The 17,808-nt window shown below is 41.0% G+C and overlaps 1 protein-coding gene across 5 annotated transcripts in view; it reads left to right on the top strand.

Moving 5' to 3' along the window:
• Nucleotides 1–17,808, top strand: part of lrp2a (low density lipoprotein receptor-related protein 2a) — a 60,652-nt gene that overhangs the window by 10,937 nt on the left and 31,907 nt on the right. For 3 of the 5 annotated variants that reach the window (XM_088083230.1, XM_042494310.2, XM_088083232.1), the window contains 23 exons: nt 503–631; nt 1,889–2,058; nt 4,224–4,447; nt 4,886–5,092; nt 5,943–6,145; nt 6,346–6,486; nt 6,956–7,159; nt 7,743–7,935; nt 8,417–8,542; nt 8,708–8,838; nt 9,728–9,865; nt 9,972–10,253; nt 10,407–10,646; nt 11,283–11,402; nt 11,882–11,998; nt 12,142–12,522; nt 12,863–12,877; nt 13,198–13,446; nt 15,313–15,524; nt 15,628–15,812; nt 15,915–16,143; nt 16,288–16,465; nt 17,429–17,557. In XM_088083230.1, coding sequence (XP_087939356.1) covers nt 503–631; nt 1,889–2,058; nt 4,224–4,447; nt 4,886–5,092; nt 5,943–6,145; nt 6,346–6,486; nt 6,956–7,159; nt 7,743–7,935; nt 8,417–8,542; nt 8,708–8,838; nt 9,728–9,865; nt 9,972–10,253; nt 10,407–10,646; nt 11,283–11,402; nt 11,882–11,998; nt 12,142–12,522; nt 12,863–12,877; nt 13,198–13,446; nt 15,313–15,524; nt 15,628–15,812; nt 15,915–16,143; nt 16,288–16,465; nt 17,429–17,557 — 4,203 coding nt within the window. The remainder of the gene's footprint in view (nt 1–502; nt 632–1,888; nt 2,059–4,223; nt 4,448–4,885; nt 5,093–5,942; nt 6,146–6,345; nt 6,487–6,955; nt 7,160–7,742; nt 7,936–8,416; nt 8,543–8,707; nt 8,839–9,727; nt 9,866–9,971; nt 10,254–10,406; nt 10,647–11,282; nt 11,403–11,881; nt 11,999–12,141; nt 12,523–12,862; nt 12,878–13,197; nt 13,447–15,312; nt 15,525–15,627; nt 15,813–15,914; nt 16,144–16,287; nt 16,466–17,428; nt 17,558–17,808) is intronic. The other 2 variants (XM_088083231.1, XM_088083229.1) reach the window with 1 other exon arrangement.

The following is a 17,808-nucleotide window of genomic DNA, read 5'->3' as shown; positions in this document are numbered from 1 at the left end:
TTGGACAAACTTGCAAGGTCATGTAGAATTCATGGCAATTGGTTGAATTTGCATTAACTGTTGCGATCCCAACATTGCAGCATCTTGGAGGGGCTAATAACTTTGGATGTTTATTACTTTTTCATGTAATACAAAGTCTTCTGGAAACCTCTTTTTTCCTGCAGTTTGAGTTTTTCTCTAAAGCTCATAGGGGGCAACAACCAAAATAATCATTGTATACCAGAAGTGTACAGAAAAAAGTTTTACCCAGATAAAACCTTGGTGCATGTGAATCTCATGTGAATCTTTATTTTGGCCAGAGCCTAAACGATCTAAAAGTGCACATAAAATTTGCTGCTTTCCTTTAGACTCAGAAGTACAGTGCACAAAAAATATGACAGGAAACGATATGAAAGTTTAAGTGATTTACACCTCATTACAGTAAGTTGTCTCAAAATGTATTAAAATTGTATTTCGACTAAACAACTAAATCATCTGCCATGCTTTTGTTATCTTGCTGAAGACTTTGACGACTGTTCGATGTGGGGTGTGTGTGACCAGCTGTGTGAAGACCGCATAGGCTCCCATCGCTGCAGCTGTCGAGAGGGCTATGTCCTGGAGCAGCACAGACACTGCAGAGCTGACGCCTCAAGTGAGTTTCACTTCCATTCTGCTTTAACAGTTTCTCTAACATGCAGTATGCTCAAAATTTCAATGTTTGAATGATCTGTCCAAATGAGGTCCCATTAGCATAGCCCCCTTTCCTGTTTGCCAACCACTGTGGCGGCTTTACTGAGCGTCTGCACTTCTTTCTGGTTCACTGTTGCGTACTGAATGTTGTTTTAGTTAGTCTCCTGCCTTTGTGGAACATAGAAAGAGTGTTGACTGAGAGGCTGACCTCTCTGCCTTTAGCTTTAGTGAAAAGAGTGTGTAATGATAGTAGCTACAAAGTACTTTACCTTCATTAGTCTGCGTCAGGGATCTGACTTAATGTGCTACATTCTGTAAATTTCCACTGATATTTTAGCTGAGCATGCGTGCTACAAGATTGACTTCTGCTTTAAAGGAACAGTTCATCCCAAAAATCCAAAATACACATTTTTCCTCTTATCTGTAGTGTTTATTAATCTAGATTGTTTTTATGTGAGTGGCAGAGTGTTGGAGATATCTGTCATAGAGATGTCTGCCTTCTCTCTAATATAAAGGAACTAAAGGGCACTTGACTTTTGGTGCTCAAAGCACAAAAAAAAAACCCTCAATGGCAATGCGTCTTTCCAGGAATCATATCCCGGTTACTCAAGATAATCCACAGACTGTGCTGTGAGTTTCATAAAGGAACATTTTTTTTCTTTACCGAACTACAGCTGCTAACTGTATCACTCTGCAGAAAAAAACGTGCATCTACTTATGGACGAGAGGCTTGTGGTTGTGACAGTGCAGGATGTAAACATGAATGGCGTCCTCCTTGACTGAGCTGTAACATTAGCTGGCTCAGTGGTGCTGGGCGAGCAAGCATTAGTTGCAAGCTTTCGTCTGTTTGTGGGTGTACTTTGGTTGAAAGAATATAGTTCCTTTGTCAAAACTGCAAACAACAATGTCTGTGGATTATCTATATTATTGTTGTAATATATATTGTTGGGTTTTTTTTGCTGGTGCTTTGCGCTCCACCAAGACTGCCATCTAGTCCTGTTATATTCAAAGAAGGCAGACGTCTCTACAGCCTGCAAATCCAGCACTCTGCAACTCACCCTAAAACAGTCCAGATATATTGATAAATAGCACTACAGGACAAAAAGTATATTTTTAAATTTGGAGAAAACTGTCCCTTTATTGCTATTCAGGCTCTGATTCTAACCTAAGCATTTCAAATTACATATTTGGAACTTGTTGTATTTTGTCTCTGCTGCAGCTGGAGTCCCCTCCTTGATATTTTCTAACGGCAGAGACCTGCTCATAGGCGACATCCATGGCAACGGTCTGCGCACTTTGGTTCTCTCACAGAACAGAGGGGTTGCAGTGGGAGTGGACTTTCATTATAATCTCCGTAGGATCTTCTGGACTGATACCATTCAGAATAAGGTATTTTTTAATCCAATTTACCTTGATGAAATGTCGTTAAGCTTGGGTAAGAATTTACAGAAGTAGACCAGTTTCTTGATTGAGGAAATGCTTAAGTTAGATTGGAGCTGTTTGGGATGGAATTTCTTCAGTTATCCTGTAAAATATCAGCAATGTTGATAGTATAATAATAGGATAGCTGTTGGCTCCTGTGCGGCGGGGTCATAATGAAGGGAAGTAGATGTGGAATGGAATCCAAATGGCCTAATCTTGAAACCTGTCCGATAGGTTGGTATGATGTTCACATACCAGGGTGCAATTTTTGTAACTCGACCTTGTTGGAAGTAATCATGCTGTATTTGTTTTCAGTGGCACCGTCCATCCATATGCATTCTTTGGCCAGCTAAAAAGTCTTTGTTCAGCCTATGTTTTGGCTGCTCAATGGTTTGAACTGCAGCCACTGGGCTGAAAGGCGAGGAAATATCTGTGACTGGGCATCTGTGTATATCAGCCACCTCCATGGCAGCATGTCAGATTAAAAGTGGGGAAAGCACACACAGGGCATGTGAATGCAACCAGAAAGGTTAAACTATCAGGCTATTTCCACATCTTCAGTTTCTCTTTAAACAGGTCAGTTGAAAATCCTGCTTTTTAGGCGTCTGGATCCTGTTTCAAAAGAGGCAGAGCTGCTAAGAGCAGTGCTCCCCTCACTAGCCGCATGGTGCCAAGGCCTTCAGTTTAAGAAACAAGTACTGTCAAAGTATCAGTCGAGTGGCAGGTTCAGAAAACTATTTTACAGGATTCACAGAAATGTCACAAGACAAAATCATCAGACGGGCAAACAAATAATCCCCATCTTTGCCTTTTTCTATTTCCTGAAACATGTTTCTCATTGTTAGCTTTTTATTCATGGTTGTCACAGCTGCTATCTTACAACAACATGAAACAATACTCACATGCACATATGTGCAGTAAAATAGTTTTGTTTTGCTGTAATTGTTTATCCTGTTTATACTGGCCATAAAGTGATCCCATCTGGTAAAGCAGTTTAAATCTAAATGATGGGGTACAAAATCCGAGGCTTATATTATGTATGAAAACTGATTCCGAAGTTCAACCAAGCTGAACTGCTTCTTCATTTAAAGCCTCTGGAATCAAAAGTAACACCTACAAAGGGGGACCTATATTTGTGTAACGTTTCCACCACAGAAAGTACTCTTACAAGTACGTAGGGGTGTTGTCAGTGCTGCTCTGTCCAGCAGCACTCGCTGTATTTCCTTGTTTACCGATGATACAGAGGGCAGTCTGCACCCTGTTTATCGCCCACAGAACGTGGGCTGAAGGCTGGAGTGAGATAGCCTTGTAAAACCATCCTGATAAGGTGAGCTCAACATTCTGCTTAGCTCTCTGTATCAGTCTGGACTCTCTGCCACCTCAAACACTTTCAGTGGGTGTGAGAACTCACTTTGAAACTCCTTCAGCCAATCCGGTTAGCACTACCCTCTGCTCCTCTACTACACAAATACATTGTCAGTTAGACTGTAATGGTCTAAAGATATTATTTAATTGTATCTACCATTGGACTTTGGACGTTAGAGTTGGGCTTGTTGCTGTGGGAGCTTCCATCACTGTTTTCCGATCAGCGGCTTGAATGCTATGCAGCCCCTGATTGGCTGCCTATGTTTTCAACTACAGTGAGGATCCCTGATTGGCCTGACAAGATTTGAACGGATTGAAGGTGTTTGGGGTGGCAGAGAGTGCAAACTGATACAGAGAGTGAAACAGAACATGGAGCTCATGTTAACAGGATGCTCTCACCAGGCTAGTACTTAGTGGCAGACAGACCTGCACAGTAAAAGCGCTGCTCATAGGGAACAGTATTCTATAGCCATTACATTGTGCAATGAACCTTTACTCCATAATTATAAGTTAAGGCAAAAAAGGCAAAAGGCAGAAAACTTGTCTATTTTCTATTTAAAAATGGATCTCCTTGTGGCCAGTATGAACAATGTCTTAATTACACTGACCAATAACCCTTTCAATGTACCTATGGGCATGTCACTATTGTATTAAGATACACCTGAAAAAAAACATGAACTTATCTTTTAATATCTTCCCTTTACGTCTTGAGGCAGTGACCACCTCAGAGCTAATTTCCTGACAACAATGGTGTCTTTTGTGTACAGGTGTTTTCTGTCGATATGGACGGTTCCAATAAGCAGGTGGTTTTAAATGTATCAGTTGACTACCCTGAGAACTTGGCCGTGGATTGGGTGAACAATAAACTGTATGTGGTGGAGGCCAGCGTCAACCGGATTGACATGGTGGACTTTGATGGAGGTAACCGGGTCACACTCATCACCGAAAACCTCGGAAACCCTAGAGGACTGGCGGTGGACCCCACTGTAGGGTAAGCACATCTTCCAGTTTCCATCCGTTCATCCACCCACCCATTCTCAAAACCCACATATAGTATGTGTCGTGCTCCATTGGCGTGGAATAATGGGGTGTGTGTGTGAGATTAGCAGATTGCCCTGGGTGGATTAGTGAGGAGCAATGTAAGTGATGACCCTCATTGTAATCCAATAGTATAGTTTAAGGGGGGAGGAGAGCCAGGTGGCTACAGATAAATTGCTTATCGTAAATTAATGTACAGCTCTTTGGTGAGATGCACAGCCACCCACTTGCTGCAGATACTAGACTTAATTAACAAGAAGAAAGGCTCCAAGATTTTTTCTGAAGGAAATACATGTGATGGTATTTCTGCGGTCGCATATAGAGCAGCCTTTATGTAATGAATCCAGCTCAGATAAAACTGGCAGATTAAACATTTAACCTCCTTTCACAGGTATATGTTCTTCTCAGATTGGGAAGCGGTGAACGGACAGCCAGGCCTGGAGCGAGCCTTCATGGATGGCACCAACCGTTATGGAATTATTGGGAGTAAACTGGGCTGGCCAGCTGGCATCACACTGGACATTGAAGCCCAGCGTGTCTACTGGGTTGACAGTCGCTATGACTACATTGAAACTGCAACATATGATGGCCTACATAGGTAAATATAGAAGTAAAAGTATGCATGCACATCCAATTCAAACAAAGCAGGTGCAGAACCAAAGTGAGTAAATGGTCAAAAGGCAAAAAATGGCTCACACACTGCAGGGCTCCAGTGCTTATTTAATGCACTAAAGTAGTTTTTACGATCTGAGCAACACTGCTCTTCATCAGACTAGATTGACACTGTTAGACACCATCTTAAATTCATGTCTGAACAGTCACGTGACAAAACACATGAACAGTATGTTTCAAAATACGTCAATAAATAAATACATGCCAGTAAATTAATACATTATTTTTTCATCAGATACGAATATTTAGACATATTTATACATGTATTTTTTTGTGTGTGTTATTATGTATTTATTTATTGGGATGTATTTTTTTTATTTAACCTTTATTAAACCAATTTTGACCCATTGAGATTAAGAATCTCTTTTCCAAGGGAGACCTGGCCAAGATAGTCAGCAGTGAGAACAAAAAGTTGCAGACAGAGACACAAGGGGAGACAAAATACAGTTCGCAAGCACTCAAATTTGCATTAAAAGAGAACAATCTATGAGTCAAAAGAGAACTTTCTGGTAGTATGTATTTACTGACACATATTTTTTCAAACAAATTGTTTACATCTTTTGTTACATGACTGTTCAGAAACATATTTAAGATGGCATCTTGCAGTGTCTATCTAGTCTGATGAACATTAAACAAGTAAGAACTGGAGCTCTGCAGTAAGCAAGCCATTTTATGCCTTGACTACATGGGTAACTATGTTGTGTGTTATTCCTCAAAAATAACAGTATTTAAGTGCATCTGAAACAAAAACATAAAATGTGTCTTTTTTTCAATAGAAAAACAGTGGCACATGGAGGTAGTGTGATTCCACATCCATTTGGCATCAGTCTGTTTGAGCATAATGTCTATTTCACGGACTGGACCAGGATGGCGGTGATGAAAGCCAACAAGTTCACTGACAGCAGTCCTCAAGTTGTTTACAGTACATCTCAGACTCCTCACGGAGTAGCAGTGATACATCAGCTGAAACAACCATATGGTGAGTCCATCAATGGGACAAATATGTCTTCTTCAGGGTGATGCAGCTCATAGTATGATGTAAATGTACACAGATTTTCTGTCATGTCACTGCTAGTTTTTCTAAAGGAAGAGTCATAAATAGCTATAGTTAAAGAAAATCAGATTCTGTATTAAATAACTTTACCATTTATTGGGGATTATTTTTGCTTTTGCCTTCAGTACCAAACCCTTGTAGTGCAGACAGAGGTGGATGTGAGCAGATCTGTGTTCTGAGTCACAGGAGTGACAATGGAGGACTGGGTTACCGCTGCAAATGTCGCATGGGCTACGACCTCCATGCTGATGGCAAGCGATGTTTTGGTAAGAGAGCATTTCCTATGTAACTAGTTATTTTTAAGTTATTTTCTTCTTGAACAGATTTCAGTGTGTTTCCTTTAAAGTATAAAGTTATACTTACAGGAACAGTTCACCCCAAGTGTAACATTAATATTTTTCCTTTTACCTTTAGTGCTATTTATAAATCTAGATTGTTTTGGTGTGAGTTGCAGAGTATTGTTGGTGATATTGACTGTAGAGATGTCTGCCTTCTTTCAAGTATAATGGAACTAGATGGCATTTGGCTTGTGGTGTTTAAAAAAAATACACTAAAACATTACCACATGTGCATTAAAAATTCAGACCTTTTTCTACTGACTTACCTGTACAGCAACCCACAGTGGTTTCATCTTGTTTATGCCGTTCTTTTGTGCTATGGTGTCTTTGTGAGGATGAATATCTTTGACATAAATGACTTAATTGTTTCATATGACTTTTTATTTCTTGTATTCAGCTGTGAGGCAGTTTCTGCTGTTCTCCAGCCAGCTGGCTGTGAGAGGGATTCCCTTTAACCTCTCTTCTCAGGAAGACATCATCCTGCCTGTCACTGGATCACCTTCCTACTTTGTTGGGGTGGATTTTAGTGCTGAAGATGACGCCATCTTCTTTTCAGACACAGCCAAAGATATTATCTATAAACAAAACGTGGATGGGACTGGTGAGCATCTTGTTGGTCACTGTAGCTGTGTTCAAAACATCCTGTACACATTTATGGCATAGTAATAGTGTAATAGTAAAATAATAGTGTAGAACAAAAACCCATCAGCAAATAATATGTTTCCAATGTTTTCCTTGTGGAGAGCTCTACCATGTGATTCAGCCAGGCTTATATAGGGAGTTAAGGGAGTGCCTGATGGGGCCGACTGGTACTATGGGGGAGGGAGTGGACAGAAGTATGGACAGTGGAAAATGGATCACATAATCATCTTACATCCCCAACTAATGACCTGAAAATGAGCAGGACAGTCTAATCAAGAACACTTTACCAAGCAGTTTACAGACTGAGTTTCAAAACTATCACCTAAGCTGTGGGAAGTAGTTACTAATGTCCTCGAGCAGTCACACCACACACATAAAAAGAAACACCACGGCTCTGATCAGTAGTGTTGTTTTTGGAGCTGCTCTAGTTTTTTCTGTCCGGTCCACATGGGGAAAAATGCAAGCTGACAGCCTATTTATTTAAATGTGTTCCTCTTTCATCTCTGTGTTAAACGGTGGTCTGACTGCTTTGATCTGCACAGGCAGGGAGGTACTGGCAGCCAATAGAGTGGATGGAGTGGAGGACCTGGCTTACGACTGGATTTCAAAAAACCTTTACTGGACCGACCCGCGATACAGGAGCATATCTGTCATGAAGCTAGCTGATAAGTCCAGGAGAGCCATCATACGTAACCTCAACAACCCGAGGGCCATCGTGGTGCATCCTCCCATTGGGTAAATCAAGACCAGGGTATTAGTAGTATTTTTGTAAAAGTCATTCCTCAAAGCATATATTAGTTTTTTTCTTATTCTCTATAAATCTATGAACTACAAAAATGAGATTTGTAGGGTTTCAATGGGATTCGCATTATAGAAAGTTTCTGGTAAACCAACCATGTTTGTCACATTAAGATGCGCTCACCCATCCAAAAATACTCCTCAAATTAATTAAAGAAAGCCTTATTTAGAACAAGCCGTTATTTTCAAAAGCGTCAAAGTCATAACACCTCCAGATTAGTTCAGTATGAAGGGCAGTATTGTAGGAACACTAAGGAGTTGGCGTAAACAGAAAAGCTCTATAATGTCAAAGTATCCAAAAGTAATTATAAATAAATAGAGTTTTTGTCAGCAGGGAATTGCAGATGTTTAAAAGTATTCATTAATTATTAAATAAAACATGACAATGATGCTTGTTGTGTATTGTTTGCTTGGACAGGTATATTTTTTGGACTGACTGGTACCGGCCAGCGAAGATTATGAGGGCTTGGGGTGACGGGTCACATGCCCTGTCTATTGTAAATACAACTCTTGGCTGGCCAAATGGCCTGGCTATTGACTGGAGGTGAGTCCGACATCTTATAGCCACTTGGCTAAAAAAAAAAGAAACATTTCCACAATACAGGATTTTACCTTCATTGTACTCAAGACTTGTCTTTTTTTGTTTTATCCATAAGTTCTGATTGTGACTTATTTAAAACTTTTTCCTTCTGCTTTGATTTCTACCCAGCTCACTGCGTTTGTATTGGGTGGATGCATTCTTTGACAAGATTGAGTACAGCAATTTTGATGGACAGAACAGGATTTCTTTGGACCGCATAACCCAGATCTCCCATCCATTTGGTCTTACCATTTTTGAAGGTAATAAGTCCTGGCATGTACAACAAGTTTCTTGTAAGGTTCTAATCCAGGATTATATATTTGATATAAATAAAGATGGAGTTAAAGCAGGGGTAGGCAGAAATTTGGAAAGGCAAAAAGAAAAATGGCACAATCGGGAATATGCACACTTTTCATACACTGACAGTGATTCCCATACATGATTTTTGTTGATTGTTTTTGGTTTTTTGCCTTGATTAGATAGGGCAACTGTAAGTGTGAAAGAGGGAGAGAGAGGGGATGACATGTAGCAAAGGGCTGAAGTTGGAATCAAACCCGCGGCTGCTGCAACGAGGACGCAGGCTCTGTACATGGGGCGCTTGCTCTACCAACTGAACTACTGGGCACCTCCATACATTGATTTATTTATCATACAGTTGAGTTGTATTCAGTGTGCAGCTGAACACACTGCATTTGCTCAGCCCCTCCTTACCTTCTAATGCTGGAGTCGTAACTTTCTCTGCAGGATTCTCCGCCATTGAATCAGACTTTTACAGATGGAACGCGCATCTGCATTTATAAAACAGACAGTAGGAACACCCTACTCTCTGAACTGACCTGTGATTGGCCAAATTGTCCTGACACAGCCTAGATTTTTTAAAGCTTGGCAGAAAAAAAGTGAAGAGGAGGTGCAGTAGTCTAGTATCCACTTGAATTACAGTATGCTCAAACTTTATTACTGAATTTTTTTGCCCAGTGGGGACGAAATTAAATGGCTTACTCCAGCTTTAATTTCACTGACTTTGACTTGATCTGTGGTTTGTCATTCTTGCTTTGATGATGGTCATGTCAAAAGGGAAATTACTGTTACCAGGAGGTGGTGAGAGATCAACTGACAGATGTTTTGCTCTTTTGCTCCTGTCCCATGAAGGCTATGCATATTTCACTGACTGGCGCCTGGGTGGCATTGTACGTGTGCGCAAGACCGACGGTGGTGAGATGATCATTATCAGGAGAGGAATCAGCCACATCATGCACGTCAAGTCTTTCAACTCCAACTCTCAGATTGGTCAGTAGCTTTAGTCACTTCTCCTCTAACGCCTCTATTCATGCGAGGCCGAGGCTCACACTTGTCAGTCATATTCCTGATAATTATGTTCACCTCTCCTTCTCAGGTTCCAACTTTTGCAACAGGCAGACAAATCCTAATGGTGACTGCAGCCACTTCTGTTTCCCCGCCCCAGACTCACAGAGGGTGTGTGGCTGTCCATATGGCATGAAGCTGTTGCCCAACCAGCAGACATGTGTGGATGACCCTTCCAATGAACCCCCCACGCTGCAGTGCGGAGCCAACTCCTTCTCCTGTGGCAACGGCAAATGTGTCCCAAACAGCTACAGATGCGATGGTGTTGATGATTGCCATGACAACACTGACGAAGTCAGCTGTGGAATTAACAGTAATGCTTCTTTATGTAAATCTAGTCTATTGTACTGGCTGGACTTGACCAGAGTTAAACTAGTTTCATGCCCCCGTTTCCCTTTTTTTACATATATAAATTCAGTTTAGTATAATAATATTTTAATCAAGATCATCATCTCTCTTTTTTTAGACACCACTTGCTCCCCGTCTGCATTCACCTGTGCCAATAAGCGCTGTGTGCCTGTAGGATGGCGCTGTGATGGGCACAATGACTGTTTTGATAACAGTGATGAGCACAACTGCCCCACGCAGGTTCCTGGAACATGCCCTGCTAATCAGTTTACCTGTGCCAACCACCGCTGCATCCCACACACCTGGCGTTGTGACACTGATAATGACTGTGGGGACAGTTCAGATGAAGCTGACTGCCGTGAGTATAATCATAGAGGCAAACGATTTGAAATGAATAGGATTTACTCAGAGGCTTGATTTGTTTATTCGAAGCACAAAAAGCGCAGAAACAAGGCAAGTAGCCTAAATTGGTCACAGTTGCAGGACTTTATTTGAGGATGCAAACTACAAGTCAATATGCTGAAGAACGCAGTTATTAAAGAAAATATTGAGGAAATACTATCAAACAAAACATTTAATGAATGAGTTTGATATGGATTGAAGTAAATTTCACACACTTTTTTGATGAAGGGATAACTAAAGCTACATATATGGCCTTTTTGAAATACTTTTTAGTTTTTCTAGGAACATAGAACAAGAGAGGATTGGGACAGTTCAGCACAATCAGTTATAAGAAAGAGTGAAAGAGGAGGCACAGGTAGAGTTCATTATGCATCTCAAAGGGCTCACAAAAAAATAAAAGTCAAATCCCATTTTTCCTACTGGAGTTATAGAGTGAAAGTCAAAGTTTTCTGTTGAATGGATAAAGGTGGTTATGTTGTTAAGAGGGTCATTGGAGGAAGGGTTCCTTTTGGAGCCAGCATTTTGTAAGGCTTTGAAAGGCTTTAAATTTGCTAATAGACTCATATTGTTGTCTAACAATTTGTGTTGACAGACCTGGGAACCACATGCCACCCAGGACAGTTTCAGTGTCCAGACCACCGTTGCATAGACCCTAACTATGTCTGCGATGGGGACAGAGACTGTGTGGATGGGGCGGACGAGCAGGGATGCAGTGAGTATTGCAGTTTTTCCTGGACATACTCATACTCATACTCATACAAAAAGAAGATACCTGTATACACACACACACACATATATATATATATATATATATATATGTACATACACAGTATATGTTGTGTATATAAATATATATATCCCTATGGCTTAATTGTAAAGTTGCTTCAACTCAGCTTCTCACTCTTTGAGATTGGAGCTTTATTGGCCATTTCACAATAAAGAATTAAAGAATCTTTTCATGCATTCATTCATTTATTCATTCATTTAGCAACTCCCTCTTTGTACCAGCTAAACATGCTCAAGAAGCTGTGGAGGTCAATTGAATGCTCTGTAAAATTTAACAAGTATTTGCTAAGCCTCTTAGTTTATTGATCTCATTACTTGTGTTGCACAACAATTGAGCTCAGCATACATTCAAAACTGCGGAAATATTGAACATCAGGTTTAACATACTCAACTGGATTTTTTCAGTCTACAACTGCACTGTGAATGAGTTCAAGTGCTCCAGGGGTCACCAGTGTATCAACTCCTACTACCGATGTGATGGAGTCTTTGATTGCAGTGATCGCTCAGATGAGCAGGGCTGCCGTAAGTATTTAAATAGTTGGTCATATTACTGAAATGTTACTCAGTCATGCATAATTATGTACAAAGTTGCAAATATATTTTGAATTTCTCCACCTCTGGACTGTGCTCTCATGCTGTTTGTGGTGTTTTCTGATGTGTCTCAGCTACAAGGCCCCCAGGAATGTGCCACCATGAAAGTGAGTTCCAGTGTCAGTCAGACGGGAGCTGTGTACCGTCTACATGGGAGTGTGATGGTCACCCAGACTGTGAGGATGGCAGCGACGAACACCACGCTTGCCCTCCTCGCACCTGCCCCTCCACACTCTTTCGCTGTGACAATGGAAACTGCGTGTTACGCAGCTGGCTTTGCGACGGGGACAACGACTGCAGGGACATGAGCGATGAAAGAGACTGTCCCACGCCGCCTTTCCGCTGTCCAAGCTGGCAGTGGCAGTGCCCGGGGCACAGTTTGTGCATCAACCTCACAACAGTGTGTGACAACACTCCTGACTGCCCTAATGGTGCCGACGAGTCTCCTCTCTGCAGTAAGTCTGATCTCATCTTTCTTTGTCAGCTTGAAACATGTTCTTTGTCTTTCAGAATACTTTATTGTTTTATTACATTTTTAAGTTTGCTTGCCTCTTCAAATTCAATGTAATTACCACGTCACATGACAAACAGGATCAAACTCTATTGATTTTGTATAATTTGGCATTCTTCTAGTGTTCTGTAAACATGAGCTTCATTTCATAGAAGTGTTTGTGTTGAATGTTATCTGTTTGTCTTTGGATTTTTGTGTTAAAATCATGCATGTGTATGATTTCACTTGTATTAACCTGAAAATGATCTGCGATTTTCCTTTCTTGCCTCTCTCGCTACTTTCAGACGAACCTTTGCCAGGTAGGAACAAACTCTCAATCATTGGTAGCAATGCTGCAAGTAGTTTTGATTCATTCTCAACAAGCACAGTATCTTTATTAACTATTTTGATATTTATAGATTTGTTTTCAAAACATAATCGGTAAAAATAACAATAATTTTTATATAAATATAGATAAAAATTGTTCTGGCTCAGACTTTGAAAAACACTTACTAAAGTAGTTAGTGCTTTGCTGTTCATTAATTATCATTGAAATGTGTATTAATTGCATAGTTAGGTAGATTTTGTATATGGTTTACTTTCCCTTTCTGGATTCTAAATTGTACTTTTTGGCTTCCAGATCAGGAGAGCTGTTCTGACAACAATGCTGGCTGCACCCATGGTTGTATCCAAGGGCCGTTTGGAGCCCAGTGCACATGCCCTGTGGGTTATCAGCTGAGCAATGACTCAAAAACCTGTGAGGATGTAGATGAGTGCAATCCCCCTGGGCTATGCAGCCAGCACTGCTTTAATGAGAGGGGCTCTTTTCGCTGTCACTGCCAGGATGGTTACACTCTGGAGGCAGACCAGCGTACCTGCAAGGCCTCAGGTGAGAAGAGACTTGATTTAAATGGATAGTGCAGATTTTTTGTATCATCTGGTGGTCAGCATGCCTCCTGTTTGGAGAAGCTGGCAACAGTATCTCCATGAAAAGCTACACACTATTCTGCCTATTTTTGCCCTCTAAAAAAATCTATATCACTTTAGGTGTATGCTATATTTATTAAATTCTCACCAATTAACCTTGGTGTCAGAAAGCTCTTTCAAACAGGGAGCTGAACTGAAGCTGAAATATATCCATGCTCTCTTGAGAACCATCAGACTCTGTTGACAAAAACAGTAATTTTACCCCGCAGAACACGGGAGTTACTGGTCTACTGCTGCCACAGGAGGTTAGTTAGTTATTGTGTGACTTTGGTGAATCTGAACTAAACTTTTAAAACACCATAGTCACACAATAACAAAAACAAATGGCCCTTGTGTCTGCGGTGTGTCCTGCACCACTGGCCCTTGTCAGCGTTTATTTGGCCAATTTAGCATGGTGAATTGGTGGAAGAAGTCATGGAGGCCGTCGGTCAAAGAAATCACTCTGATTTGCCGTTCAGCTCAGGGCAAGAGAGGAGAAACTTAAGTGAAAAATTTAAACAAAGGGTTAAAGTTAAGAGGTGGTGAGGTCAAAAGAAACATGTTATATGTGGAAAGACTGATTTTCTTCTGCCTTTGACAGAAATGCTCCCTGTTGATTTGTGTTGTTGTTTACTTGCGCACAGTAAACATGCTCTGTTCTTTCAATATTGTGTTGTGTTGTTAATGTGCTAGCTAGCATTAGCCGACTAGCTAGCGTTAGCTGACTAGCTAGCGTTAGCCGACTAGCCAGCGTCAGCCGACTAGCTAGCTGTCTTTCGTTTTTTCCATTTTGAATGACTATTACAGACGACCGCCGTCTGCTGGTATGGAGGGTATCTCCTCTCTCGCAGACATACGTGCTGGTTTGCTGTCGGTTTGGTGTGTTTCTGTGCAGCTTTTTCGCAGAGACAAGTCGACATGAGGCAATACAGAAGGGGACTTTTGTTGCAGCTAGTTCTCAGATGTTGGCTCGGTGTGTCATAGCCTTTAAACTAACATTGACTTTTTAAGATGGTTAAAGTATATTTTGCTGCTGCCCTCAATTACAGCAATACATTGCTTTGCTTTTGCGGTTGCACTGTGTGCTTCTCCGAACTGGGGACATGCCAACTGCCATCTACAGTAGGTAATGCACTGACTATAGATAAGTACCTCTTACAACCCAACTTCAAAAAAATCTGAAAAATCCCTTTAAACCTTCTGCACATGGAACATATTGCTCCCCTGTAAATAACAACTTAATTAACAACTTAATTTCATAAAGCAGTAAAATAAGTCAAAGAAATGATCAGTCTTACGGTGACATGGTAGTCAAGATGGGGCCTATAAAGCACATATATCTCAGTTTTTTCCACTTTGCTGGTTGTTGAGCAGGAATGGGCTGTGATAAAGAGGGAGTTCAGCCACCAGACTGAGACCGACACACTGTCTTTCTTCTCCCATGTCTCTGCTTGCTGCTCTGATTTCTTTAGATAAGACAAATAACATATATGTCACTCACTGGCCATCACTGGTGTAATTAGGACATAATCACCAACAAAGGGCTGTTTATGGGGAGCGTGCCTGACATGAGCTCCTTTTCCACACAGATAACCTGCTGACAGGCTTTGCAATACAATAGGTCACTATTTGGACAAAAGTGCATTCCCCAAGGATGGCCATTTGAGTAGGGTCTATTTATCAGTCCTGTTGTATAGTTGCTGCTGACATGTAAAAGCTGATAAGTGCTCTTATTAGCATGAGAATGGACATGAAAAATAGGTAACAGAGATTTGATGTCTTTTTCCAGATTCTCGTCAGGCTTTTTTGCTCGTGGCCAGTCGAAATCAGATTGTGCAAGATGACATAACCACTCAGCCCAACGTGGTCCGCTCGCTGGTTAGAGATGGGCGCAACATTGTGGCCCTAGATTTTGACTCGGCCACTGACCGTGTGTACTGGTCCGACACAAGCCAGGACAGAATCTGGAGTGTGAACAAAAATGGCAGTGACAGAACTGTGGTGAGTTGCTTTTTTCCTTTTTTGTCACCACAGACTCATCGTTATTAAACATTTTGTGTCATCAGTAAACATATTTAACTAAGAATGAGTCTCTTGTGGACAGATATTTGACAGTGGAGTGACTGTAACAGAGAGCCTTGCTGTGGACTGGGTGGGCAGGAATCTGTATTGGACTGATTATGTCTTGGAGACTATTGAAGTGGCTAAACTGGATGGCACCCACCGCACTGTATTAGTCAGTGAAAATGTTACAAACCCCCGAGGCCTGGTGCTGGACCCAAGGGATAGGTCAGTGACGTACTTAAAAACAAGTTTGTTTGAAGTTTATCTTATGGAATGTAATGCATGTGAAAAGCAGTTGGTGTTGAAAGATGAGCATTTGTTTTGCAGCGCTCACCTGATGTTCTGGACCGACTGGGGGAGGAACCCCCGCATTGAGAGGGCCAGTATGGACGGAAAATTGAGGACTGTCATCGTAAGCACCAAGCTGTACTGGCCCAATGGTCTAACCATAGACTACCCAAACAATTTGTTGTACTTTGCTGATGCCTACTTGGATTTCATTGACTACTGTGATTATAACGGCAACAACAGGAAGCAAGTTCTGGCCAGTGATCTGGTGAGTGCATCAGAAGGAAGACTGAATTTTCTGTGGAAATCTGCTTTATGATGATATTCTTAAAGTGAATAGAGCACATTCAATTTCCTTTTGAATAGCATGTGTAAGACACTTTTTTTTTCTTTTGCTACTCTCTGTGAAAAGGTACTGCAACATCCCCACGCAATTACCATTTTTGAGGATTTTGTGTATTGGACCGACAGATACATCAACCGTGTGATGCGAGCCCATAAGTGGCATGGGGAGAACCAGACAGTGATGCTTTTCAACCTCCCTCAGCCCATGGGTCTGGTGGCGGTACACCCAACCAGGCAGCCGGCAGGTATGGCACAGATACTCTACATCAGGGCTTTTAAACCAAACTGTTCAGGGGGCAACAATTTCAGAATCAAATGGTGTTTTCCTGAGCTAATATTCTCATTATAGATGTAAACTTGAAATAGCATGCCACCACATTTTCAAAACTTTTGTTTTGATACATTCCAATATGCATTTAATATTAACAATTTTACAACATATCTTGTCCTCTCCTTTTGTAAGCACTTTACAGTTCAGCCTTGAGTGTTGGTCTCAGCCAAGTCATTTGTGGCTTCCCACTTGCAAGTAGGAGTGAAGAATGTTTTTATCAGGATCTGTTTTTTGCAAATAGTTTATTTTATGGCAAGATTTTAAATGAGACACATTGAATTAAGTGATTTAGTTGAAAAATCACTTTATTAATATTTTATTTGGTAATGTTTCTTGACAGAAGTGTTCATCACACATGATGTGCTCTACTTTAAAAATCCCATGATGATTTCTTTTTTTGCAGTTTCTGGTTGTGATAAATGGTGTAATTTTGACTATTGTTTTAAGAAAACATGCTTTTTGAACCTGGCGGTGGGTTGTGAGGTACAAAGGCAATTAAGTCAAGTGCACAAGCATGCTCTGATGGTTTGATGCATGTATTGTGGCAAAATGCCTGCCATATGCACAGTTTATTTATTCTTTCTTTCGGTTTTAAATTTGATTGACATTTAAACAGAACTGATATGTGAAGCAGTCTGGCTTGATCACCAGGCCATCTGCTCTACCTCAACAATCTTTGTTGCATCAGTATTGGCCGATGTTGACTATTGTGTTGCCCCCCTGAATTGGTTAAGTATATCTTGTATATTGATAACAATGCTAATATACCGCAGGTCCATTGTTTTTGTTAATAAATTGAAGAATAATCCTGGAGATTCTGTGACGATTACTCCGTTGACCCTTTGCTGATATGCATGTGTGGTTTGATAACTCTTAGGTGAAAATTACTGCTTGAGGAGTCCCTGTACTCATATCTGCCTGCTTTCTGCTGTGGGACCGAGGTACTACTCCTGCGCCTGCCCCTCAGGCTGGATACTGGCAGCAGACCAAATCACCTGCACCAGAGGTATGCATCCTGCCAAGTGGAGGGAAAACACTCATCACTCAGTTTGATGAAAAAGGAAGTGGGGTCAGATGCAGTTGATAAGTTGATGTGCTCATAAGGTATTTTATCATTGGAGTGGTTATTATTGTTGAAGAGCAAAGCTGTTGTAGTGGATTTTTTTTTCATGCTTTATTTGCAGCCATCTCAATGCTGGTAAGAGGAGAAATCTGTGGAAACACCATGAATGGATCCAGGCTCTTGTCAACAGTCTT

This window comes from Plectropomus leopardus, chromosome 10 (genome assembly GCF_026936395.1).
Source record: "Plectropomus leopardus strain MGB_pleo_1.0 chromosome 10, ASM2693639v1, whole genome shotgun sequence".
NCBI lineage: Eukaryota > Metazoa > Chordata > Actinopteri > Perciformes > Serranidae > Plectropomus > Plectropomus leopardus.
Note: the sequence above shows the minus strand (reverse complement) of the source record. Positions and strands in the feature narration are given on the sequence as shown.